Source organism: Pipra filicauda, unplaced genomic scaffold (assembly GCF_003945595.2).
Source record: "Pipra filicauda isolate LSUMZ 115617 unplaced genomic scaffold, ASM394559v2 scaffold128_size5466820_pilon, whole genome shotgun sequence".
Classification (NCBI taxonomy): domain Eukaryota; kingdom Metazoa; phylum Chordata; class Aves; order Passeriformes; family Pipridae; genus Pipra; species Pipra filicauda.
This window is the reverse complement of record NW_024103751.1, coordinates 620,449-646,041: the sequence shown is the minus strand read 5'-3', so window position 1 is coordinate 646,041 and position 25,593 is coordinate 620,449. Positions and strand designations below refer to the sequence as shown.

General features: G+C 48.4%; 1 protein-coding gene across 1 annotated transcript; it reads right to left on the bottom strand.

Moving 5' to 3' along the window:
- Positions 1–10,677: 10,677 nt before the first annotated feature.
- On the bottom strand, positions 10,678–20,833 carry LIPG (lipase G, endothelial type). The gene is made up of 10 exons (XM_027724327.2): positions 20,697–20,833; positions 20,407–20,579; positions 19,249–19,428; positions 18,498–18,609; positions 17,189–17,413; positions 16,501–16,743; positions 15,886–16,006; positions 15,093–15,311; positions 13,910–14,002; positions 10,678–12,305 (listed from the first exon to the last, which is right to left on the bottom strand). Exons 1-10 carry the CDS (start codon positions 20,767–20,769, stop codon positions 12,284–12,286), a joined length of 1,461 nt encoding a protein of 486 aa, XP_027580128.1. The 5' UTR covers positions 20,770–20,833; the 3' UTR covers positions 10,678–12,283.
- Positions 20,834–25,593: the final 4,760 nt, after the last annotated feature.

The following is a 25,593-nucleotide window of genomic DNA, read 5'->3' as shown; positions in this document are numbered from 1 at the left end:
ACTCTGCATGGTTGGGTGCATCCTCTGAAGACAGTCCAGAAGAGCCCTTTTAGAGCCCATGTTCTTCTTTGGGCACCTGAACACCTGAGAATTGCTCATATGAGTTACTTTAGGCCCCTGAACTGGAACATGAAAGTCAATATGCGTTAACCTGTTTATTGTCATGGGCAGAGAAAACTGCTTTGTCTGTGGTTTTGCTGCACAAATTCTTCTTTTAGACTTTTTTTGTCTTTGTCCCCTCTGGACCATCTGTGAGATTAGAAAGTGCTTGAGCAGGGATAAGGATGAAATTAATTTTCCTAACTTTTCCTCACTTATTTTTCGATGCTGCCTGTACTCGGAGGGCAGTTCAGGAATGCCAATGGTCCGTAGAGGGTTGCTCTGCTCCTAGTCAGTTTGTCACTTACTTTTGGCCTTGTTTTGCAACCTGACAGCAAATGGCCCCTCCAATTTGAAGCTTCCCAGACTGAGCACCACCACGCTGGAGGTACCTGGAGAACACACCCCTGGGCTGTGACTCAGGAAATCTGGTCATGGATGAGTGGAGCAAGTTGGTTTTACTACAGTAACCAGTGGGAGGCTGCCCAGCAGCTTTACAGGTCTAACAAAGGACATCAGCAGCCTTCTGGTGTGCTCCCTTGAGGGTGCAAGAAAAACGGTGGGGACCAGATTGTCCCCAGAGGCTGAAAATTGTATCCCTTGGTGACACAACATCAGGGACTATTTATTCTGCAGCTTCCAACGAGGTGGGAGCTCTGACAATGTTCTTCTACTGATGAAAAAGTCTGTAGCTGCCAAACTAAGCATTGCCCCTTTTTTCACCCTGGGTCAACACTGGTCCTTGATGTTACACATGGGGTTGAGGGACTGTGTCTGTCTGTCTGTCTGCTCGTTCTAACCTGTGCTTGCACACAGCTGTGTGCAGGACTGCCACATGGGGAGCTGGGGTCATATTTGGCACATTGTAAGACGTCCCTTGGTAGCTTTTGCACCCTCTGCAGCCATCCTGAGCTTGCCGTGGGTCTGCAGTAGGACTGTCTTAGACCCAGCAGCCTTTCAGTTGAAAGAAAAACCACAAGATCAAGATGGGGTCAGCATAAATGTTTGTCTTTAAATAGATTTCGCCCTTGAAAATCACCTTCAGCCAGTCTGGGTTGCGGGTAACGTCCTTTCCCACCTCTCACACCTCAGCAAGCAGCTCATATCCAGACCTGAAGCAGTTTCACCTGCATTTGTGGACAGTAGGTACAGTGAGAATAGCGAGTTATGGGGATGCTGTTGAGGGATTTCTGGCCTCAGGGTCTGAGTGGGCTTCAAGCATCCTGCAGGAACAGAGACCAGCAACCTCATGGTCCACTGTTGGGTTGGCAGCTTGCCAAGGGCTTCAGAGCATATTTGGTCTACCTGTGCCAGTCTGTGACCTTTAGGTTGTCCTTCAGTGTCAGTGTTGATGGCCAACCTTGGAACTACTTTGCTGTTCTGCGATACAGACAAGAGACCCTTTTTTGTGGTCAGCCAGCCAGTCAAAATAATACAACTGTGATTGCTTCAGCATCATCTCCAGAGACTCTGGGGAGTCCAGTAGCCAGGAGGGGGATGCTTGGTGTGCATTTTGCAATAGGTCACCTTTAACTGCAATGGGTACAGAGACTGTCTGCAGTTTAACAAGCACTGAGAGGCTTTTTGTTGCCTGTTAGTTGTTGGGGGAGTGGATCTCTTCACAGCAAAATTCAAGTTAATAGCTCCTAAAATCTGCAACCTGCTGGGCCCCAGCTGCTCCATCTTAACAATTGTATATGGGGGGTGCTCCAAGAGAGATGGAAAGGGACTTTGGACAAGGGCCTGGAATGACACAACAAGGGGGAATGCCTTCCCACTGGCAGAGGGCAGGGTTAGATGGGATATTGGGCAGGAATTCTTGGCTGTGAGGGTGATGAGGCCCTGGCACAGGTTGCCCAGAGAAGCTGTGGCTGCCCCTGGATCCCTGGAAGTGTTGAAGTCCAGGTTGGATGTGGCTTGGAGCAACACATTCTAGTGTAAGGTGTCCCTGCCCATGGCAGGGGGTGGGACGAGATGGTCTTTAAAGTTCCTTCCAACCCAAACCATTCCAGATTCTATGATTTTTTTTTTTTCCCAAAAAGCAGGATGGAAAAGCCACATCCGCATGTGCTCAAGCCTGAACTTGGTCCTCTGCTTTGTTTTTTGAGCTCAGTCCCATTGAAACTATGCAATAAGATGCTCTAGGCAGGGCAGTCTGGATAGGCTGGCACAAACAGCCTCCTGGCCATTGGAGCAACAAAATGCTGCTGAAACTGCACGAGGAGGTAACTCAGCGGGATTACAAAAACAAATTTTGCTTATTTCTTAAATAAAATGTTCTTTTTTTTTTAATGGAAGTTAAAAGCTGATACAGTAAAACTGAAATAAAAACAACACAGCAGGAATTTATAAAAAACTGGTTTTGTTTGCCAGCCACAGAGTACAACAATGTGCCTCTTTGTCTGAAGCACAGATTATGCAGGAATAAAATAATAAATAAAAGGGCTGCTGAATGGGGCTGACATCGTGTCCCTTCTGAAGGACACTGAATTACCAAGAGGAATAAATCATCCTTGGTTTACAAACAAACAGGCTTGCTGGTGTGCCCATCTCCCAAAGTGTAAATCAGCCCCAGCTCGACCCTGGCAGTGAGCAGCTGTTCCAGTCCTATGGCCAGGTCTGGAGCTGGAGCAAGGCAGGCACTGCAGGTGGCTTTATCCTGGCTTTAAATAAAATTCAGATTGGTAGAGTGAGCAGAGAGCACAGCTCTGCTGCTGTACAGTCACTGTGGATCCCCACGGATGATGAGGAGCCTGACTGAGTGAGGACACAGTCCTTCAACTTCAATTCCCAAATTGACCACAAATATAGGCAAGGGTGATATGATCAAGGAGGGAGCCCTCTAAATGCCTTTGAGGTTTTTTTGGCTCCTACAGAAAATTCCAGTGAAGTGGCAAACAGCCTGGAACTCTGGTGTCCTCCATCCATGGATGAGTGCACCATGCCTGCTGCTGTTACCACAGCTCCTGGTGGGAAATTCCACACTGGCTGGAAGGTTTTTTGTTGCACGGGGTTCACCAGGTGACAGCAGCCAAGAGGGACAGGGCCCAGCAATGCAGGTGTGCCCTCTGCCCACCTGTACCTTCCTTTATAAGATGCAGGTGAGGAGGGGCTGCCAGCTGTGCCTCTCCTGGGGGGTCCTAGGAGAGAATGCAATTGAGGACTGAGCTCCAAGGGTTTCTGCACAAGGGCTGCATCTCTTCCAACCTCGCCAGCGCCCAAAGGGTTATGGCAGGGAGCAGATGGCCTGGCTGGAACAAGTTCTCCTCTATCACTGTTTGCCAAAGAATCATATAAAACCGTTTCCTGGACCTCAGCTGCTTTGATGTGTGGCCCTGGAGGTGCAGAGACATGGGAAGACCGTCAGCTTGCTAAGGCAATGTCACTGCTCATCTCACTTGCCTGGTACTGGGGCTGGGAATGGGGTTTCTGCTGCAGAGAAGGAGCAGCTCATCCCCAGGTATTTCAAAGCTTGCCCTAGATGCTCTCCTGTGCTTTTTCCACTCCTCTGCTAAGGAGGAGGAGAGTACTCAGAGCCTTCCAGGGGTTACATATTAGGGGGGCTGTGCACCCAGGAAGAAGACAAGGAGGAGCTCAAGATGTCAGCTGAGCTTTGGAGGGAGTTGGAATGTCGGCTGTCCTTGGTCAAGTCCCGTGCTGGGAGGCTGTTTGATAGGAATGATGGTGGGAAGAACCTCCTGGGTAATGGCAGACCAGTGGGTGGGCTGAGAGTGGTGACACTGAACTGGATGGATGGAGTGTAACTTAATGCTGGGGAGGAGTTAATACAGGTGAGGAATGGGAAGCAGAAGGTGAGAGGAAAAGACTGAGAAAGAGGTGGGCTTGGACTTGTGGGTAAGAGGGGTAGCTGCTCCCAGCGCTGCTGGTGGGGTTACACTGACAGCCACTGGGGTTTGTATAGAATCTCGGGATGATTTGGGTTGGAAGGGACCTTCAGACCATCTCGTTTCACCACTCTGCCATGGGCAGGGACACCTTCCACTAGACATGGTTGCTCCAAGCCACGTCCAACCTGGATCCCACTTCCAGGGATCCAGGGGCAGACACAGTTGCTCTGGGAAACCTGAGCCAGGGCCTCACCACCCTCACAGACAACAATTCCTGCCCAATATCCCATCCCAGCATCTCTGGACTCTCTCCAGCAGCTCCACGTCCCTGTGCTGTTGTTCCCCAGGGCTGGAGGCAGCTCTGCAGGGGGGTCTCACCTGAGCAGAGTAGCTGATATTTGGGTGCAGATATTGAGCCTTTGGAGGACAAGCATGGGCTCACTGATCTCTAAAATGTGGGCAGCAGTGGAAGAGGCCTGTTCTTGTAAAACTTGGAAGAAAAAGCAATGAGGAATATGGATATGAATCTATGGGATAGGGAGGGCTCAGCAGATGGGAGCCAACCCAAGGATGCAAATGGAAAAACATGGGTGCAGGTTGACTTTCACAGACAGTGATTATGAAGAATTATATAAAAAATCTGTCTTCTAAATGTTTTCTGGGCACTAATGATGAAGAGCAGATCTTGGCTTTGGCTCCAGTGACCTGCAGAGGATGTGATTTGAATTAACACAATCTTTATTAAAATGCTTGGGTTTTTTTTTAACGTATAATTTTAGTGGAAGTGAAAGAGTGGAAAATTTTTTTCTGGCTGCTTTCTCTTGTCCCTGTTATTTGCAGAACTAGTGATGATTATCATAAGGAGATAGTATCTATTAAATACCACAAGTCTATTTGATTTTGTCCTTGCTTCCCCCCGCTACTTAATAACTTGTAATAGAACTAGAAGAAAAGGAAGCACTGGTGGGTTATTTCTTTAAGTCTTTCTTTTCTTTTCCATTTTTTTTCCTCGATCATTTATCAGCATTTCACTTACACAATCAGGTTTGTTGCTTCTCCCATGTGGCTAACAGGTTTTCTCCACTTATTTCTCATGGTCTTCCAGTTGAGAAGGGGAAACAACTATGAAGAGCACTATTACAGAGTAGCAAAAGTTAATTGAGGATCTTTGGATCAAACCGAAAAACCGGAGCTTCTCTTGGCTCATTTCTGTAAAGATGAACTGGATATAAAGTTCATCATGTCCTGTTAAGTAGCTGTTGGCCAGAACACAGAATCAGCCTAGGTCAGGGCTTTGATGTTGTTACTGGAGCTGGCTTGGAGGCAGCGTGTGGCTTGGACTTCACACAGGAATTTGCGTCAATAACTGAGGATGATGGGAGGAAGAAACCTGACAAAAATGTGTGCAGAGTTTTAATTTTGCTACATTTATGCCTTTCATTGCCAGTCTTGCACAGCGCGGCACATGCTCCTCACCTCGGCGTTCCATCAACAGCACCAGCTCCCTGGGCCAGCATCTCTCCATGGGTTAAAAACCACCAGAGCCTTGCTGAAGCCCAAGGGGACACTCCAGGACACGTCTAAGGGGAGCCAGCTGGAACACTTGTGCATCCCTGAGCTGTGGTCCCACCGAGCAGTGAACCCCGAGCCCGTGGGACAGCGGCCGCTTGGAGCTCTCGGGACAAGGACTCGAGAGGGGTCAGGAGGAAACTCTGCAGACACGACTGACAGAGAAGCTGTCGTGTCATGTCCCTGCTGTTGCAGCTTTAGCTCCTTTGGCTGAGGAGATCATTAAGGGAATTAGGTACAGTGTGCAAATGTGCTGCTGCTCCCCTGGGGATAGATGTTCTACCATAACAGCCATTAGGAGTGTTACAGAGTCCTGAAAGATTGTTTCATCCCACCCCCTGCCACGGGCAGGGACACCTTCCACCAGAACAGGTTGCTCCAAGCCACGTCCAACCTGGACTTCAACACTTCCAGGGATCCGGGGGCAGACACAGTTTCTTTGGGAAACCTGTACCAGAGCCTCACCACCCTCACAGACAGCAATTCCTGCCCAACATCCCAATATCCCTTCTAACCCTGCCCTCTGGCAGTGAAAAGCCATTCCCTCTTGTCCTGTCTCTCCCTTGTCCAAAGTCCCTCTCCAGCTCTCCTGGAGCCCCTTTAGGCCCTGCCAGGGGCTCTCAGCTCTCCCTGGAGCCTTCTCTTCTCCAGGTGAACCCCTCCAGCTCTCCCAGCCTGGCTCCAGAGCAGAGGGGCTCCAGCATTTGGAGTATCTCCATGGCCCTTCTCTCCCTTTTAATTTTCAATTTCTTTTACCTGCTTCCATATTATATCTGGATTAGACCACATCAGACCAGGCTGAACTATTAGAAGAAATATTTAGTAAGCAAAATAAACTCCTCAACTATTTTTTTTTCTTGAGGATTGCTCAGGAGAGAAGACCATGAACTGTTCTGGTGTGTGTGCTGAGCTGTTATCCAAGGTGAAGGCATCTGGGCTTTGTCTCTCTCACTGGCTTGTGGAGTGTTTTTAAGGCAAATCTGTTAATCTTCTCATACTATGGGTTGATTTTGTTGTGTTTGAACAGATTTGTGTTCCTCAGCAATAAAGACAACACTAATAAACTCTTTGTAAAGAGAGCAGCAAGGTTCTTGAATAACCTTAGTCCTCTGCAAATCACACAGATCCACTGATTTGGAATTTGGAGAGAAATTTTAAGCTTTATTATCCAGCTTATTTTGAGATCATTGGATGTTCCCTCCATGGCAATGCATGAATAAAACACAACTCAGCTTTTCCATGGATGTTTCTTTATTGGGTTATTCAAAGAACCGACAGATTGGCTGTTTCACAGAGATCTGCAGAGCAAGGCTCTTCTTCTCATTAACATCTGCAGATTTTATGGCAGGGGAGTATGATTATTTCAGTACCCTTGCTTAGCTCCAGCTAAGCTGGTGTGGCCTTTCTCTTCATAGCTTTGTAGGACACATCTGTTTTCAGCCAAAAACAGGATATGGAAAGGAAAGGAGGAAAAAAAAGTCACTGAGGTTTGGTCCAAGTCTCGTGTCATTTCTTACTTTGTCTGAGCTGGTTTGCCTGTTTCCAGTAATAAGCAAAGGTGGAACAACATGGCCTGGAAAGCCTATTTTGTTGGTCCATTTTTCTCATTTTTCAATGTTATTACAAGTCAGGTCAGAAGAAAAGGATTCTTTATACGGATTTATATTGTCTTCTTTATATGGATTGCCATAAATATGCTGAAGCTTTGTGAAACAGCTGCAAAACAACCTGGAACAGAAAGGACAGAGATAGGAAAAGCCAGTAATCGAGCAATAAAAAATGATCTGATTTTTAGCTTTAAACTTGGGTCAGCTCTGGGTCAAGCTGCTTTACCTATCCCTCTGGGCAGTGTGAGGTCTCTCATGCTCTTACACGGACTTGCAGAAGTTGCCGGGCCCTTTGTGTTTGCTGCTGGGCTGGATGGGATTGCTGGGAAGGCAATGAACTGTATAATTTATGTTGGAATGCCAGCATCGGAACAGGCGTGAAATTACAACTCGTTATCACAGGCTGAGGAGCAAGATCTTGGGTTTCCTGGACAGCCACAGTCACGTCTTGGAGAGGCTGCTCTTGGGGACCACTGAAAATATTTACCTGGTGGAGCAGGGCCGGGTTGTTGTTTCAGTATGGGAAGCCAGCAAAGAGTGTGATGTCCTTGTTCCTGAAAGGCTGGTCTGGTCTTTTTCTTCCCAAACAAATTTCTTCTGCCCAGATTTTTGTAGTTTGGAAGCAGCGTGAGACAGCTGGCACCTGCTGCACTGGGGTCCTCTGCTGATCCACCTTTCAGCGCTGCAAAGGGGGCTGTTACCCTGGGAAATGAGGGAGCAGAAAACTCCAAATGGACTTTGCGCCTCCTAAAGAGGGATTCTGGGGTGTACTTGACAGGCTGGGAGAGCTGGGGGGGTTCAGCTGGAGAAAAGAAGGATCCAAGGAGACCTGAGAGCCCCTTCCAGTCCCTAAAGGGGCTCCAGAAGAGCTGGAGAGGGACCTGGGATAAGGGATGGAGGGACAGGAGGGTAGGGCAGGGTTAGATGGGATATTGGGAAGGAATTGCTGTCTGTGAGGGTGGTGAGGCCCTGGTACCTGTTTCCCAGAGAAGCTGTGTCTGTCCCTGGATCCCTGGAAGTGTTGAAGTCCAGGTTGGATGGGGCTCAGAGTAACCATGTCTAGTGGAAGGTGTCCCTGCCCAAGGCAGGGGGAGAACCAGGTGGTCTTTAAGGTCCTTCTCCAACCCAAACCATTCTGGGATTCTGGGATTCTGACTCTGTGATACTTGGTGAAACAGTGCCTGGTTGTTGCTGCCTGTGAGGCTGGGACAGCCCTGGACAGGGGTGAGGGGGTTTATAAAACATTCCCCGTGCTGGGCCTATTGTTCCTCAGAGAACAGCCTGACCTTTGGTGGGACCTGACTCATGGGGCTGAATGGAGTGGCTGTGAAAAACTGACCCCAAAGAAACCTGGGGGAGGGGGAGGGATGCCAGGCAGCTGAGAGCACAGTGGTCAGCCCCACAGCATGTCCAGCCTCAGCCCTGCCTCATACAGACTTGGGATGTGCCCGGTCTGCCAGTCCTTAGCTGTTTAGAGACTTCAAAAATACCCTAAATTCTCTGGACACTTCAAAAAAATGCCCTCCTCGGTTTGTTTTCCCACTTGTCCAACGCACAACCAAACTCCTAACTAAGGGAGCTGTGCAGGGATGCATCTTGATGTGCCAGGAGGTGTGATTCCTCAACATATGTGGAGCAGCAGGAGTGGTGCATTTGGGAGACAACACTTGGTGTGTGAAGGGCCAGATGCCTGAAGAGGATGCCCATGGATGTGAAAGAGCTACAGCCTGTTTCTCCCCTCTTGTGAGCTTATATTCTTCAACCTTTTCCTTTAGAGGCCAGCTCCTGCTTGTCCTTGCAGGGGGCTCACCCTGAAAGAGTCACCAGCCCTTGTGCTGCAGCTGTATCCAAGGGGTAGTAGCCAAAAAATGAGTTGCAGATATCTGGAATGACTTCTGGTATTAGCTCACACACACACACACACACACTTTACACACAGTGGAAAGTAGTCCTACAGGGACATATCAGGAAAAAAGCTCCACTTCTGGGGTGCAGAGTACATCAAACATCTCTCTGCCACATCCACCAAGGCAGTTTTCCTCACAGCCAGGCACTGCTGGGTTTTCCATAGAAAAAGGTTAGCTAAGTAATTTGATGTAAATCTTCCTCAGCTCAGAGGTGTTTACTTTGTTTGCAGAGTCCTTCTGTTGCTGCTGGGTTTGTGCCACCAATTTGTGTCAGGCACAGTCAGAGTACAATGAGAGGCTTCCCTTTAAATTTGGTGATGTGGCTGCTGGGAAAAGCTGGAAAAAACTGGGAAAACTCAGTTAGCTATCAGATTTGGGTAAGTTTTCTTAAAAGTATTCACCAGTGGGCTACCTAGTGAAGTTAGACAAAGGTGAAGCATTTCAGGCAAAATATAAGTGACATTTAATGGAGGAAAAAAGCATTAATGCAGGAAATCAAAGGAGAAGAAGGAGTTTGTCTGAACCTGTCCTGACTAGCCTGGCACAGCAACAATTCTAGAGTCCACTGTGTTCACTGCAATAGCCATAGAGAGCAAGTAACACACAATCTTTTTTTTCCCCAGCCAAAAGCAGTAGTGGTATTGCCATGTCTGAAAGAAAACAGGTTGGGAAGGAAAGGCTTTGGTAGAGCTCCCTGCTGAGTGTGGTTTATGGCCTTTGTGGGGAAGGGGCAGCCAGAACACCCCTCCACTGCAGCCCAGAGAAGGATTTTGATTTTCTGTTATTCACTCTGCCAAAAAAAAGATGATCCCTTGAAATCATGTCCTCATTGCTGGGCTAAAGCTGGAAGTAAACCTGTAATCACAGGAAGGTTTGGTTTGGAGGGGACCTTCAAGTTCATCTCATTCCACCCCTGGCATGGACAGGGACAACTTCCACTAGAACAGGTTGCTCCAAGCCCTGTCCAACCTGGCCTTGGACACTTCCAGGGATCCAGGGGCAGACACAGCTTCTTTGGGAAACCTGGGCCAGGGACTCACCACCCTCACAGACAGCAATATCCCATTTAACCTGCCCTCTGGCAGTGGGAAGCCATTACCCCTTGTCCCATCCCTCCATCCCTTGTCCCGAGTCCCTCTCCAGCTCTCCTGGAGCCCCTTTAGGCACTGGAAGGGGCTCTCAGGTCTCCCTGGAGCCTTCTCTTCTCCAGGTGAACCCCCCCAGCTCTCCCAGCCTGGCTCCAGAGCAGAGGGGCTCCAGCCCTTGGAGGATGTTCTTGGCCCCCCTCTCCTAATGTATGATGGGCCTCTCTACAAAGCAGGAGGAGATGGGGAGTGACTGGAGGCAGCAAGTGGTACGTGCATGGAGAGAACCATCTGACCTTGGCAACAGAGCCTGGAGGAGTCAGGAGGAGGTGCTGGCTAAGGGCACCTACCTGGCTGCAGGTCTCAAGGAGGTTGCCTGGCTGCAGGCTGCCCAGGACAGGGGTGAGTCCCCATCCCTGCAGGGATTTAAAAGCCATGTGGATGTGGCACTTGGGGACATGGGTTAGTGGTGGCTTTGCAGTGCTGGGGGAATGGTTGGACTTGATGATCTTGGAGGGTTTTTCCGACCTAAAGAATTCTGTGATCAATAAGAAGACTTTGCTTATTTTTACAGAGCCCTTTATTTTTTGTCTTAAGGCTTATAAAAATTGTTACTTAAAACCAAAATGTTTAAAAATGTTTACATATGTACAATATGAGAAATAAATTATGTTTTAAGTCATACAAAAACCACAATATACAAATAGGGCTTTGAAACTGCTCTAAGTATGGCACGGTGACAAGTCACAGACACTTACCAAAGGCTTCAGTTATTGAAGCCTTTGCATAAAACCATGGAAAAAAATATCCCCAAATGTGCTTGCTTTGGTTGGGTTGAAGCTCTACAAAAACTCAAGAGATCTGCAGGCCTCAGAAGGACTTGCTAAGTCTTCAGAACTCAGTGCACCACCTGGCAACACCATTTTTTGAAACTGGCTTTCTGCATGCCAAAAGCTCAACGGTTGTCACATCATTCTCCTTAGGAAGAAAAAAGGTTAAAAAAACCCGAACACCAAACCAAACCAACAAAAAAACCCCACTACTAAAAAAACCCAACCAAGCAAAACAAAACCTAGTTCACCTCTGACAAGGTCCACTCTGCTGCAGCAAACGGGACAGCTGTAGAATCTGCCAAACTCAAAGCAAAGCCAAGATCACCTGGGACCAGGGACTCCAACTGGGATGTCGTAGCAATCAGGGTAGGAGGTTGGCTGTTTGGCTCGTTTAAATATTTTACTAAAAAATAAGATCTTAATTATGCATTGGTACTACGACAGCATCTGAGCAGAGGGGAACGTGTCCTCAGCAGCTAAAAGGACTGGTGCAAAGCTCTCCTGAAGCAGCACGGTGCATCTCGTTCCTCCATCCCCTACGGTCAGCAGGAGGGCAGCTGCTCTTTGCCTCTTAGAAAGGGATCCCCATGTGTGACTGGGCAGCCTCACTGCAGACACTGACCAGGGAGCAGCTGCCACCACCACCACCACACGTGCACCGTGTTGTGCCCCAGGCACAGGGAGGACAGAGCACTACCATCCTATCAAGGTAATATACAGAGATTTCGGTATCGGCCAGACACGGAACAGACTATTTTTAAGGCAAGCAAAAGACAACTTGAAGTTAAGTGGCATTGTGCTTACTCCCGCCCCTTCCCTGAACAACCCCACGCACTTGACCTGTGCTGGTCACACCTTCCCACAGCCCATAGTGCTATTGGACCCACGGTAACTCCTGCACCAGGCACTAATTTGTTCTCAGCAGCTCTGTCACCCGCAGCCTGGCGGGCAGTTAGCGTGGTTATTTATCCTCTCAACTCCACTGGCAGGCAGACCAGAAGATCATTGCTGAGGTCTGGGTGTGTGAAGATCTCGTGCATAGTCCTGGTTAATAGGAGCAGGGCAGGAAAAATGCAGCGTGTAACAGGTCAAGGTAAGGTTAAACACACAAACCAGGCTCCTTGGGAAAGGGAGGATGGAGTTTTAGTTATTCTAGGTCTAGGACCAAGGTCCATCAATTGCTCCTCAGTTTCTTGCATCCAATCCAAGCTGTTTTTTCCGGAAGAGCTAGTTGCTTTAAGTGCTACCAAGCCAGATTTTTTTCCCAGAGCATCTTGCCACCTGCATGGTCTTCATGCATCTGGGTTGCTTGGCTGTAAGTCTTTAGGGAAGTCTTCAGAGCAGATTTGAGACAGATCTGGGAAAAAGCAGAGAGGGGGAAAAAAAACCCCTAGTTAAACGCAGAAGTTAATAGGAATAACAAAGAATTTCTAAGAACCTCTGGGGTGCTAAGAACAGGTTTGGACAGTACAGGCTGGTATTTTATTCTGTCAAAGCCACATTTCGCCCAGTAGCTACTCAGTGAGAGCCTCAAGCAGGCATTATGCAGGCTGCAAACAGAAATTACAGGGCTTGAGCTAGACTCTGCCTATGCAGCTCCATTCGGAGAGGACAGATGTTTGCAGTCTCAGTCTCCAAGCAGGGAACTATAATATTCCACTGACTTGGCAGAAACTGAGAGCTGAACAGCAAGTAATCACTTGTCATTTCTGGGAGGATTGACCATTTTCTAGCAAAAAAAGTGGTGTGCTGGAGCTGAGCTCAGCCCCTCTGCCTCGTGCACAAGCTGCACTCCACGAGCAAGCAGGCAGGGCACATCTGCCAGCAATTCTGTTTTATGGGGGTTACCGAGTAGCATATCGAAACAGCCTTTTATTGTACCTGCAGGAATGTTTACTTGATCTTTTAGGACTTGTGGCAGAGCAACAAGTTTTTGCACAGGGGTTTCATTCACAGATTGGTTTGCTACTGTCTGTAGCACAGCTTGCTGGTTTCTGCCAAAAACTGGTCCTGGAATAGGACCAGCTCACACTTCTGAGCCGAGCTCTGCTGCTCGGGAGGGTTGTGCAAAGCTCGACTTCCACAGGGCTTTGCTAGTCCTAACAAGCACTTTGTCCTGTGGATTGGAAGTGACAAAGCTCTAAGTTTGCAAACTGAAATTTTAGGAGAGGGCGAAAGGCTGGGCTTCATCCAAGGGAGACTATCATTTAGACAAATGAACAGGGTTTCATTCATTCAAAACATGACCAGAGGCATCTGAGGCAATCCAGTTGTCACTGCTGGGACCAAACTTTCTGGAAGTCATGTTCTGAGGACTGATCCAGGTGCCTGGAAGTCCCCCCAAAAGGTTAAGCAGGGCTGAGATGCTTTGTCAGTGGCAGAGTTTGCACCCTCCTGAACCTGAGGAGATCAGCATGGCTGGAGATGAAGCCATGGGAGTCACTGCTGTAACACCATGGCAGATCCTCAGCTCTGTCCTGCTCATGCACTTGACCTCAAACTTTAATCAAGGGATTTCTCGGCAGCTCAAGGTCTTCCACCAGGCTGAAACAATCTTCGAGGCAATTTCCTGCACTCCTCCCAGCTTCCCCCTGTTTTACAGGGCAGTTAATAGATACCTCTACTCAACTTCCCACTATTACACAGATCTTGGGGATTGGCAGAACCTCATTTTAGCCTCTACCACAATTAGGACCGAGGATTTTGCTGCACCCATTTGGTAGTAAACATGTAAAGGTACAAGGTGACAATCCAAGGTCAGGAGGGAGGATAATATCATCTAGTTAGCAACAGTTACGGCATACATTAAAATTAAGTCTAATACCCGTGAGTCCTGGGCTAGAATTTATTAACCTTCTTGAAAGAAAAACAGGTTCCAGGAGTGAAAAAACCCAAAAGGCTCCACTCATCCCAGCACAGCCACATGCATCAGACAGAATTTCTGCTGGCTGATTTCCATACCTTTTTCGCCATTCCTCTGTGCACTTCACAAACCAGAGCTCTTTGCCGGGAGTTATACTGGTTAGCTGGGAATCCTCCACACAGAAAGCAAACCTACAAGGGGGAATCAGAAGTCAAGAGAAGGTGAACTGTTGTCTCCGTGATTAACAAATAACAAGTAATATGGGTTGCAGCTAGTTCTAAGACAAGTTGTTTGGTTTAACATGCATCCCACAGAGCATCTTGATATGCCATTAGCATTCTGAATGGGTTTTTATTTCCTATATCGGAATTTATTTGGGGATCTTTGCTTCTACTTTGCTTCTACCCCTATGTTCCGTAGAGTGTAGAAACAAGGATGCACAATACCTTTCAGATGATAGGTGACGCTTATTTAAAGTTTTTAGAAATGTGAGAGCTTGTCAGTGTCAACTGCTGCTCTTTGACAGATCTGGGTTACCTTCAGAACCACATTAACACGTGATGTGGGAGTGCAGTGCTACATGCTTGGCAGATTTAAAACTTTTTTTGGATGCTCAGGTAGTTTTCCAGTTGCAAACAGAATCATAGGATCAGAGAATGATTTGGGTGGGATGAGACCTTAAAGATCATCTAGTTCCAACCCTCTGTCATGGCAGGGAATCTTCCACTAGAATTCTATGGCCAATTCTATGATCTAAGGATATTGACTGGGGTTGGAAGCAACTCTAAAGATCATCTAGTTCCAATTCCCCTGTCAGACCTCAGAAGGAGCAATATAGTACTTAAGGGGTTGATGGCACTATGTTACTGGTTGCAGTTTCAGGTCTAGCTTGCTCTGCCAAATCAGAACCTTATGCCTGGAAATAATAGCCATGACCACTCATGTTTCTGTACTTTCAATGCTTAGTATTTTATCCCTTCGAGTATCGTCTAAACCGCCTTGAAGGAGGCTAATTTAGTCCCCAGGGGATGTCACAGTATCTAAATAAAGCAAAAGATCTGATCTGCGGTGACCGGTTTTGCATAAAGCTTAGTTTGCAACCTTGTGCTGGCCAGTGACCCGCTCTCCTACACCCTGCAGGAGTGGGGACACTAAAAGCGAGAGGCAGCTCAAGACACCAGCTACGTTCAGAACACCAACTTTTCTTTGCTAGGTCCCGAACATTTCTCCTTTTGGCTGAAGTTTCGAGTCAGTTCACGTTTAGCCTAGCACAGTTGTTACCTCTGTTGCGTTTCCCCAGATTTCACACGTATCCGTCTGATATGCAGCTCCTGGGTGGAATTCACGGGCCGATACCAGTAGCTCCTCAGCTCTTTCCACAGATCATACCATGACTGAGATGTCCCCTCCCAGGTAAGCTTTATTTTCAAAAGTTCACCCATGTCTTCTTCAGTGTAGACCAGGAAGGTGTTCGTGGCGTTCAGGCCAATTAGATCAAGCCTGAAAGAAAAGGAGAGGCTCAGTATTTCTTCCTTATGGAAGCATGCCAGGAGCTCCTTCGTTCCACGTAAGAGGTTAAACAGAGCCCTTTGCAGCTTATCAAGGGTTGCATGTTCAACAGTCACCAGTTAATTGTTGATTACACTAAAGAAAGTGAGCTCAGATAGCTGGTTCAATACAACGCATCATGTATTTAGCTCAGCCATACTTCCATAGCTTAGAGGTGGAAGAGCTTAGAGCTTTCTCCTGGGAGAGGCTAAAGGAGGTCAGCAATGCCTCCAGAGACATGGGTGCTTTCAAGCTGTATCCAAACGGTAGAGGGGAAAAGCAAGAGGAAGTACTCCAGCAACGAGCTGTGAAGGCTCATGCGTAGAGGACTGGGCACATCAAATTGTTTTCTCAGCCAAAAATTATAATTAACTCAGTGGATGAAAAGTTTTTTTGAATGGTGATGAAGTGAGGCTGCCAGGCTGGGGTGCAATGCTAGTGTTAGAAGAGGAAAAAGAATGCTTCCACCCTGTCTAGTCCCTGTGGCCTTCTTACTTAGTTAAACACAACAGGGCAGCTTACTTACATTTCTAAAGACAGGGGTTCAGATTCTCCATTGGTGCCATGGAGGGTGACGGAGAAAGTGGGATCAACCTCTCCCAAGCTCTTGTAGCTGAAGACATGCATTTTCATCTGATAGTGGTAGACTGGGGAGAAAGGAGAGAGCAGAGATGGAACCGAGTTTGAGAAACTATATTGCTCAGCATTGCTCCGTGTGAAATGTTGCTGGCGGACAAAAGGCAGACCTGTCCTTTATTGAGACAGCATTGATGACTTTTTTCTGCCCTTACTGATTACGAATTTGACTTTTACGCAACGGCAGCAGAAGGTCCACTCTGGGGAAGGCTGCCCAGACCTTACACTGCTCTAAGGTTGAGCCTTGCTCATGTATGACTTTTAAACCTTAGTCCTGCTCAAAAGGCAGAGTGCCCTTGTGGCCAGGTCCTGTTGATTTTACACAGAGGAAGGAGCCCAGCAATGCCACAGGACCGTGCAGCCAGGTAACAGCAGAACATTAATGCCTGGAGCTGCACAGCTTTGAGGCGATGCTGCTCCTCCACCTCTACATCCTTCCCAGCGCTGACTTTGGGAGGCTGCTCCTACAGGTGAGACCACACTCTTCCTAAGAGGGAAAGCGTACCTTTGAAGGGCATGTCAGCCCTTGTTTTCAGGTACATCTTGCTGTTCCTCTTGTGCCGTATCCTCCGGGCGTTGTAGCCGATGCCGTTGCAGCGGTTCTTGCGGCAGCTCAGGCAGATGCCCTTCTTGAAGCGGCTGGAGTCGGTGCACTGGAACGCGAAGCTCTGCTTGTCCTGGTTCACCAGGGAGTCCACGAAGAGGTGCACAGACCGCTCGTGCTCGCACTTGACCACCTCACCGATTGCTGGGGAAGCAGAGTTGCGAGGGATACGCTCGGTTTAAGCATTTGTCACCCCCCAGCAGCTGGTAAGGTGAAGTGAGCTAAGCCTCTTTGGTAGCCCAAGATGAGCCGACCATGGCCAAATGTTTCAAATAGTAGCAATTCAAGAGGTTAGTGGAAGATGCTTGGAGACTGTCCACTTAGTCCCTACCGTGAAGGGAGCTTTAAGAGGACCCTAGTCCCAGCATAAGAAGACCACATTTTGCGATCAGGTGTTGCGGCGAGAACATGTTACTTCAGAATAAAACCATGTGTAGTTTCTAGCAACTATCTCCAGTAGTACAGAGAGTTTAGAAGGAAAAAATGGATTTCTCCCCTTTCGTAAAACACATCATCCCCCACCATCAACCCAAGTCTGTTTGTGAGCTGTCTACACTGACCAGAGGCAAAATATGTAACGAGAACTTACTCCCATAAGCAATGGCTCCCAAGACATCACTCAGACCACAGCCAGGCTGGAAGTCTCCTCCATTGGGGTAGATGTCAATGTGGCCTACAGGCATCTGGATCCCAATGCTAACACCTAGTGTTTCCCTTGTGTAGGTGTGAAGGACATCCACAAAGTTGGCATCATCGGGGGAGAGGCGCCTGCTGGGATCCACTCCTTCAAACATGGGGCCAGCTGGATCCAAGCCTGGAGTCAGAGACAAGATGCCAGGTGAAAAACTGGGTTATTTCATATAGAATATAGCTCTCCTCACCAGGTGATGCACAGACAGTCCCAGGCCCCATTGCTGGTACTGTCCCCAAAGATCTCTTCACCGCAGGCTCACTGAGGGAACAAATAAAGTGCTTCACAGCACTTTTGGGGCAATGCAACCCAATAGTAGCACCAGATGGCTTCAGAGTGCCTGTTAGAAGCAAAGAGCTTTTGCCAGGTGACAGTGAAGAGGTACTCCAAGAGGCAGCTCCAAGGTCTAGCACCCCAGGGACAGCTGGCAGATAAAGCTGCCTCAGAGATATTTAGGCTGTTTTCAGACTGGACATTTGGAGGGACTAACACAATTTAAGCAGTAGCCAGGTAATCCCTGCATCTGAGATCCCATGATGGGTTTGGGATGCTCTGTTAACCCCTGAGCCTCGTCCCCCAACCTGAAGCTGCACTCCTGAGCTGTTCTCCAACTTGACTGTTAGGTAATTTTTTTTCCTGATTAACTGAATACAGACAGCAATTGCTAGGCTTTGTGGAATTCTTACTGCCCTTGTCACATTTAAACATCTTAATTCAATCCCTTGCGCTATACTCTAAGTTGTAGAAATCAGCTTTGCCCTGGAGCTGGAAACAAACTCTTCCATTAGTTCCAGAATGAGGGGTTAGAGTTGTGTGATTTTTTTATTTTTATTCAGACATCCTGTGGTACAAACAGCACTCAGAAGCTCTCACTTCCATTACCTTATGAGCTACAATTACAAAAACAGTATCACTCAAAGGCATAGGATTTGGACAGCAAGAGTTTGAGTGGGACTTGTTTTAAACCCCCATATAACTCCAAGTAAACTCAAGATCAGGTTGTCCTCAGTGAGGTTTTTTTATCAAACCTCTGCTATATTTTTAATGTGAAGAGACCTGTTCTTCCCACTGCTGCCACAGGTAGGAAACTTGTAATTTCTGAAAGAATAAGGCCAAAACAACATTGCAGCAACACAGGAAACGAGCCTCTTCGGGGAAACTCACTGCCACAAAGGAAAGGTAAGAGACTACTTAAAAAGGCACTTGCCTGTAATTCTGCCTATAGTCCCACGGACGTGGTTACCAGCAAAACCAGCCACGTGGGCACCCAGGCTGTACCCAATCAGGTGCACATTCTCAAGCTGGAAGAGTGGGTCTTCCTGCAAGGAAAAAAAGATATGGTCATTTGACCCCCTGCCTTTCAGAGCATCTGGTGCTGGTCCTGTCTGCATGACTATCAAGTCCAACTCCAAGAAGAGATTGGAGGGAGGGGGCAGACAAGCATGCTTAGTTCTATATTTCGTCAAGGCAAGTAGGATGGTCTGGATGGTACTTGTGGCTTACCCATATTCCAACCCGAATTATGACATCCTTTGTTCAGGCAGCATCTGGAGCAGCCTTTCCCCGGGGAGCTGCCACCAGACCTCAGCACTAGCTGTGGCCTCAGGAGCCAAGTGCAGCACTGTGGGCCTTTTCTTCTCCTTTCCCACCCTCTTGCCAAGCCAGCACTGACTTTGAATGCCCAAATCCCGAGTTCACATTGCTCAGGGCAGGACTTCCAAACCTGAAATCCACCTGAGCATCACTGATCCAAGCACCTGTGAGGCAGCATCTCCCAGGAAAGCAGGGTATCGCTTGCACGCGCTGAGTGCAGCACCTCAGCTATGAGCCAGCACCCTGCCAAGCCCTGGGGTGGGGATTACACCAGAGCCTGCCCCACTGGTGCACCCTGGAGCTCTCCCTTGTGCAACAGTCCCTCATGGAACATTACAACAGAGGCTGGTCTCCACTCATGTTACCTGTAACCAGTCAAGCAGCCTTGCTATGGTTTTTCCAACAACCTGCGTGTTGTTCACGGCATCGGTGTAGAGTTGGTGGGCAAGAGAAAGCCAGTCCACCACCACCACATTGGCATCCTTCTCCCTCTCCTGAAGAGCAGACACCAAGCTGTCCAGCCAGGTTTCGAACATGCCACTCATCTAGAGAGAGATTCAGGTGTTAGTTTCCAGCTTGCAGGACCAAAATGACGCATTCACAGTTAAGCTATTTGTATATCATTTACATATTCTGCTCCAGCTGCATGCTGCTCCTCTGCAAGCCCCACTACTTCTCAGCACTGCACTAATGGAGTAAGAAAAACAGGTTTTGAGAGACTCTGGCTGTAATTAGCCACTTGCCTTTTAAGGCAGGAGGGAGAAGCATTCGTTACGTGGCACCTTATCGTTCTTTTTCTCAAGACTTCCAGAAATTCTGATGGGCTGTAAAATTATTGCCCAGTCTTGGCACTGCTGTTTGCATAAGCCCTGGCAGAGCTGATAAGTCCCCTCGTGGCACGCACTTGTCCACATGAATAGCAGAAAAAAAAGTTTGATAAAGGCTGTGTGCCCTCTTGTTCCTTTATCAGGGAGACCTCGTAGCAGATGTCAGGGCTCTGGGCACCCAGCTACGATTATAGAAAGTCTAAGCACGTGTCAAGTCAAGTGTTGCATTCATAGTGGTCAGTTAGTTGGACTGTAGGGAAAAATCCAAAGTTCCCTTTACCACATTCACGTTATACAGCTATAAAGTGATCTTGTGCAGTTATGAATGAGTTGGGTGATTTCACAGAGTTCTTAAGCCTGACCCACATTGCTTTGTTTCAGAGACCTCAGGTGCAGAGACCACAGTGCTTGAAACATGAAAAGTTTTCACAATTCTCACATATTCATAGAATTCTAGAAAAGTTTGGGTTGGAAGGGACCTTTAAGATCATTTAGTTCCAACTCCCCTGCCTTGGGCACCTTCCACTAGATCAGGTTGTTCAAAGCACCATCCAGCCTGGCATGGGACACTTTCAGGGACAGGGCAGCCACAGAAATTCCAGAACAGAAATACTCTGGAGACACAGCTCGTGTGCAGGGCAGTTTGCTCGCTCTGAGCAGAGAGACTAAGCATTGCCCGGGGTCCTCCGTACTTACTGTCCAGCCGTGAATGATGAAGAAGGTTTTGGCTGTCACGTTGAACTTGCAGTCCTCCAGCCACTGGTGCTGGCCGACGGCGATCGCGCACCCATCCTCATCGGCGTCCGGCGACGAGCGCACCCCGAACCTCACCCGCGGCTTCGGCGCCGGCACACGCTCCGCGCTGCCATCTGCGAGCCCAGCGGGGACAGAAGGGTCAGCAAAGCGCCCCCGAACCCGCCCGCCCCGGCGGGGCAGAGCCCGCTCCGCCGCTCCCCCCGGTCCCGCGTGGGACCGCGCTCACCCACCTCCCGCCTCCGCGCCCCGCGCCGCGATGCAACAGGTCACGCCGGTGCACAGCAGGAGGACGAGCCTCCTCATGGCTCGGGAGGACGGACGGAAGGAAGGACGGACAGACGGACGGACGGACGGACGGAGGGGTGGGAGGGTGGAGGAAGGCACGGACGGACGGACGGACGGACGGACGCGCGGCGGCGGCGGCGGCGCTTTAAGGGGTCGCGCGGGGCGGTGCTCGTGGCACGATGGGGCGGGGCCGGGCCCCAGCGCCGCTCCCATTGGTCACGCCTTCTCTGACGTCACGCGATGCATGAATGGGAGGCCACGCCCCCCGTGGGGAACCCGCGGGGGGCTTGGGAGGTCACGGGGGGACCCCAGCGTTGGTACCCCGGCGGATTTTGGGGACATGAGGGGGTTTGGGGGGCCACAGGGGGGCCCCAGGGCTCTCACCCCGAGGGGCAGGGGGGACATGAAGGGTTTAGGGGGAGTCATGGGAAAGTCTCCAGCGTTCTCACCCTGGAGGTAAGAAGAGACAAGTGGCCCCATGCGGGGAATTCACAGGGCTTGGGGGGGCTCATGGGTGCTGACCCCCTCATGCTGTGCCCCCTAACTCGGGTGCCTAGTAGGGGTTTAGGAATTCCAGCTCCATCTGTGGGAAACCCCCAGTTCTTTGCCACTTGGGGCCCTCTGGACCTACTGGGCACAAGATGCTTCCTTAAGGGCATTGCCTGACTTGCAGCCCACCACCTTCTGCAGTCACATTATCAATACCATAAATGCTTTTGTACCATTTATTCCTTGTTTTTTGTTACCTGTATGTTTACTGATCCAAGACAAGTTATTTCATTTCATAGCACTAGTGTCTCACCATACAGTATAAGAAGAGGTCACATTCAGGGACACATGACTTTCCTGCTCTCTTTTTCTTCCCCTTCCTTAGCCCTGTGGCTCTTCTTTCCCTTCAAACTCACAGCAGAAAGCAAGGAGAAGGCACCAGGGTCCGTGGTGGGTAAAGGAAAAAAGGTGCAGGGAAATGATGGTTAAAGATTAGTACTGTGGTGTCTCACCCCTAAGGGGAAGGGAGCACCTAAAATTCGGAGATGATCATAGTCGAAAGAAATGATGAAGGTCAGAGGGTCTGCAAAATGTACAAAGTTTTATTAGTAAATTACAGACTTGGCCTGGAAATTGGTGTGTTAGTCCCTGATTTTTTTAGTGTAAACACACAGCAGTGGATTTTGAGTAAGGGCTGTGGTGAAAGGAAAGAGAGAGAGAGAGAGATGGAGAGAAGGAAGGAGGGAAGGAGGGAAGGAAGTAGGGAAGGAAAGAAGGGAGGGGGGGAGGGAGGAAGGAAGGGATAGAGGGAGGGAGGGAAATTATGGAAAATCAGATACAGGACTTGCTTTAGCCCTCACCAGTATCTATGGAGACTTTCCAGCTGTGCATTCCTTCAGCCCAGTCACCTCCTGACTCTGTGTGGATTGGCAGTTGGACTACACAATCATTGTAGGTCACTTTCAAATGAAATATTCTATTCTATTCTATTCTATTCTATTCTATTCTATTCTATTCTATTCTATTCTATTCTATTAATTCTACTCTATTTATTCTGTAAGGTTTTCTCACAGCTCTCGTATATGGGACACATTGTAGCTGGGGACTGCTGCTCTTCTCCCCTTTGGGGATCATTCCTAGAACCTCTTAGTTCCTGACTCTGCAGGTTGAACACATCTTCTGGGAGCTCCTGGAGCACGTTCTGTTTCAGGGGGCTGGAGATGATGCTCACTCTCCTCCTCAGGGAGCGTGTGGTTGAGCAGAGTGTACTGAGGATGCAGTGTCTCCTGCAGCTGCGTGGTCCCTCTCGAGGAGCAGCATCCTGACAGCACTGACCTAACACAGAATGGACAGAGGCTTCTCAGCTCCTGGCCCACAACTTAGTCCCGCAGGAAATTAATCAGCTAAGCCTCATCACCCAACGCTTCATCATCTTTAAAAACTCCTGGTGCCAACAAAACCCTGCCAGACTGTTGGCCACCGTGACATTATTGTGGTTTAATCATCATGTCTTCTCATTCTCCTCCTGTTGTCTCTTTCAGTTGTAAAGCTCCTCCTTTTGTCTGTGCAACTTCAGGCTCTGGGGAGGGGTGTCCTGGTGTTTGCCTCTGGCTTCCAAGAATGACAGTAGCAGTGAGAATAGCTTAGCAACAGCAAGGAAGAAATGCATCAGAATAATTCCTGGCTGCTTTGGCCAAAAGGTGATGATCATCTAGGGAGATGCTCTGGAACTGTTGTGATGGGCATGGTATCAATGCACAGACTGTGGCTCTGCACTGACCTCTCTGTAACCCTAATGGCCTGGGGGGAAGGAGGCTCCCACCCAGAGCTGCTTGGAAAATAACAGTTCGTTAAGCCAAATAATTTTGAGGAAAAACTCCTAGTTTTGATTAGTTTTTCACTGAGAAAGTTTTTTCATGGCTCCCAGATGGAATTTCTGGATATCGTAATAAGTAATAAATAATAAACCAGGATAAAGTGGATAATAATCCACTTTAAAAGAGATGGAAGCTCGAGAATTACAGCACTTGTAGGGATGTTGGAGGCAGCTGGTGTCCCAGCAATGCTCAGGGAGATAGTGGCTGTTCTTGGAGGCATCTTTCTGGCTCTTGTCTTCTCACTCTGGCTCCATTCCCACTGTGATTTCCTACAGGTCTCAGTTCAGTCCAAAAGCAGAAGAGGAATGTTTTTGAAATCATGAACATTTTTATAGGAAATACAAAAATGTCTCACTCATTTGTAGTCACAAGCTCTTTGCAGGTGGGTGCTGGGTGAATTGAGTCTGGTTTCTTCTTCAGCACCAGATGTGGTGAGTCAGAGCAGAGTCATGAGATGTGGAGGTAGAAGGGACATGAGAGGAGTTAAGCTTTTTCCTTAGTAGCACAAAGCTAAAATTAGTGCAATATGTAAATTAAGATTCCAAAATATTTAAATATCTGGAGTCTCCTGGCGCTCTCGAGGAAGGATTAGGCAGGTTGTGCTGCAGCAGCACCATTTAATTTGAGAGGTTTACGTGTCCGTGCATCCATCAAGGAGGCACTTTCAATGCTGTTTCCATATGAGCAGAGCACCTCAGACCTAGGTTATGGTCAGTGTCTTCTGCAGGAGCTCAGTCTCTGAGAGAAACAGGCTGTCCCAGTCCTGCTCAAGGAGACTGAAACCGGGAGACCTTTGTAAAATATTTTGTCTTTAATGCTTCTATTTCCCTGTCTTTAAAATTAGCATGCTGACACCTCCTTTCCTTGGAGAAATGGCTGCACCATTAAAGAGCTGAGCATTAAAGGAAAAGGGGAAACCCTTCAGCATCACACCACCTCTCAAAAGACCTGCAGAGGTACAGCAATTCTGGTGTGAGCCGTTCTGGAGATCACAAGGAAAATTAGCAGCAGCCTTTTGCATGAACAGTGCTGCCAACATTACATCCCTCATCCTCCCACGGGTGACCTGCCATGGAAAGAGCAGCAGAGAGCATATTTTGTTGCCCAGGACTGGGTACCACCACCCCCGTGAGAGGCTGCAGGAGGGATGTGCACAGTATTCCTATGGCTAAGATTGCATCACATTGCATTCTAGGAAAGCACAAGTGGAACACCTGACCACTCCTGATGGGGGAAATGTGTGGCTCTTGGCTTTATGAGGTGCTTGTTACTGAAAGCAATGGAACAGCAACCAGAGTCAAAGACACACAATGTAGAGATTGGTGTCATGGCTTTAGGTCAGACATTCAGCGTCAGGGAGTGATTATCGCTATCCTGAAAACTTTTAATTCAGCATTTAGAAACCTGAGAGTGTTTCACCCACCCTCCATTCTTCCTGCCTGCTTCTTCTCTATTCTCATTCTACTTCTCCAAAGGCAGAAGCAGTAGGATTTATAGGATAGGAGGAGGAGGGGAGAAAAAGGAAGGGATCGTTCTCTTTTTTTTTGTTGTTATAAAACAGCTTTTCTTTTCCGTTATAAAACATAGCTCAGGCAGTAGAATTCAATGGAATTAGTGCTAGTTTCCCCTCCTGACTCCTTCTGCCTGCTTCATCTCTGAGATGATGGGGGAGGAGAGGTAGAGAAGAAACCAAGAGAAGGGAGGGCTTCTTGGATGGCAGCAACCTCAGAGTGCACTGAGCTGGGACAAAGGCCTGGGAAGGACCCCCACATCAGATGGCTGTGCAGAGCTGACTGCACCCCCCAAGGGGTCTGCGTTCCTGCAGAGGCAGCTCTGCAGTGAAACATCATCCCGGGTTAATGCTTGCCTGCTCAGCCCAGGACCTCCTGGTTTGTCCTCATCCCATCACACCACAATTATTTTATACTCAGTGCTTGCTGCAGAGGGAGGAGATATTATTCATGTGGCACAGTTTCTGCTCTGGATGCTTTTGTTCTGAGAGCACCAAACTGGGGTGAAAACAGGCCATGGTGCCTTTGTTTCACAGCCGTTCTTTACCCCACAAAGTCTCGTCTCCCCTCCTCAGCCTTTCAAACACAGCTCCTCCGTGAACGTGCTTTATAGGACCAATATACTTCATACCCCTGGATAGGTTTGTTTGCTTACAGAAGAGGCTAATCTCCATCAGGTTATGAAATCAGCTCACATGCTTCAGTGGCCTTACTCACTATTGATATCCCTGTTCGATCCCTGTTGAGCTCTCTTTGTCGGAGGTAACCCCTTCTCCTACTCCTCCTAAGCTTATTTCTTAAGCCACCTCATTCAAGTCCCACATCCCCATGGTATTTAGATGTATTAAAAATGACTGGGAGGAAAATAAATGGCAGCCAGTGAGGCCACTAAACTGTCTGACTATTAATGGTCCTGTTAGTTGCAAATTTACTTTACCACAAAGCCCCCAGCATGTAATCCTTAG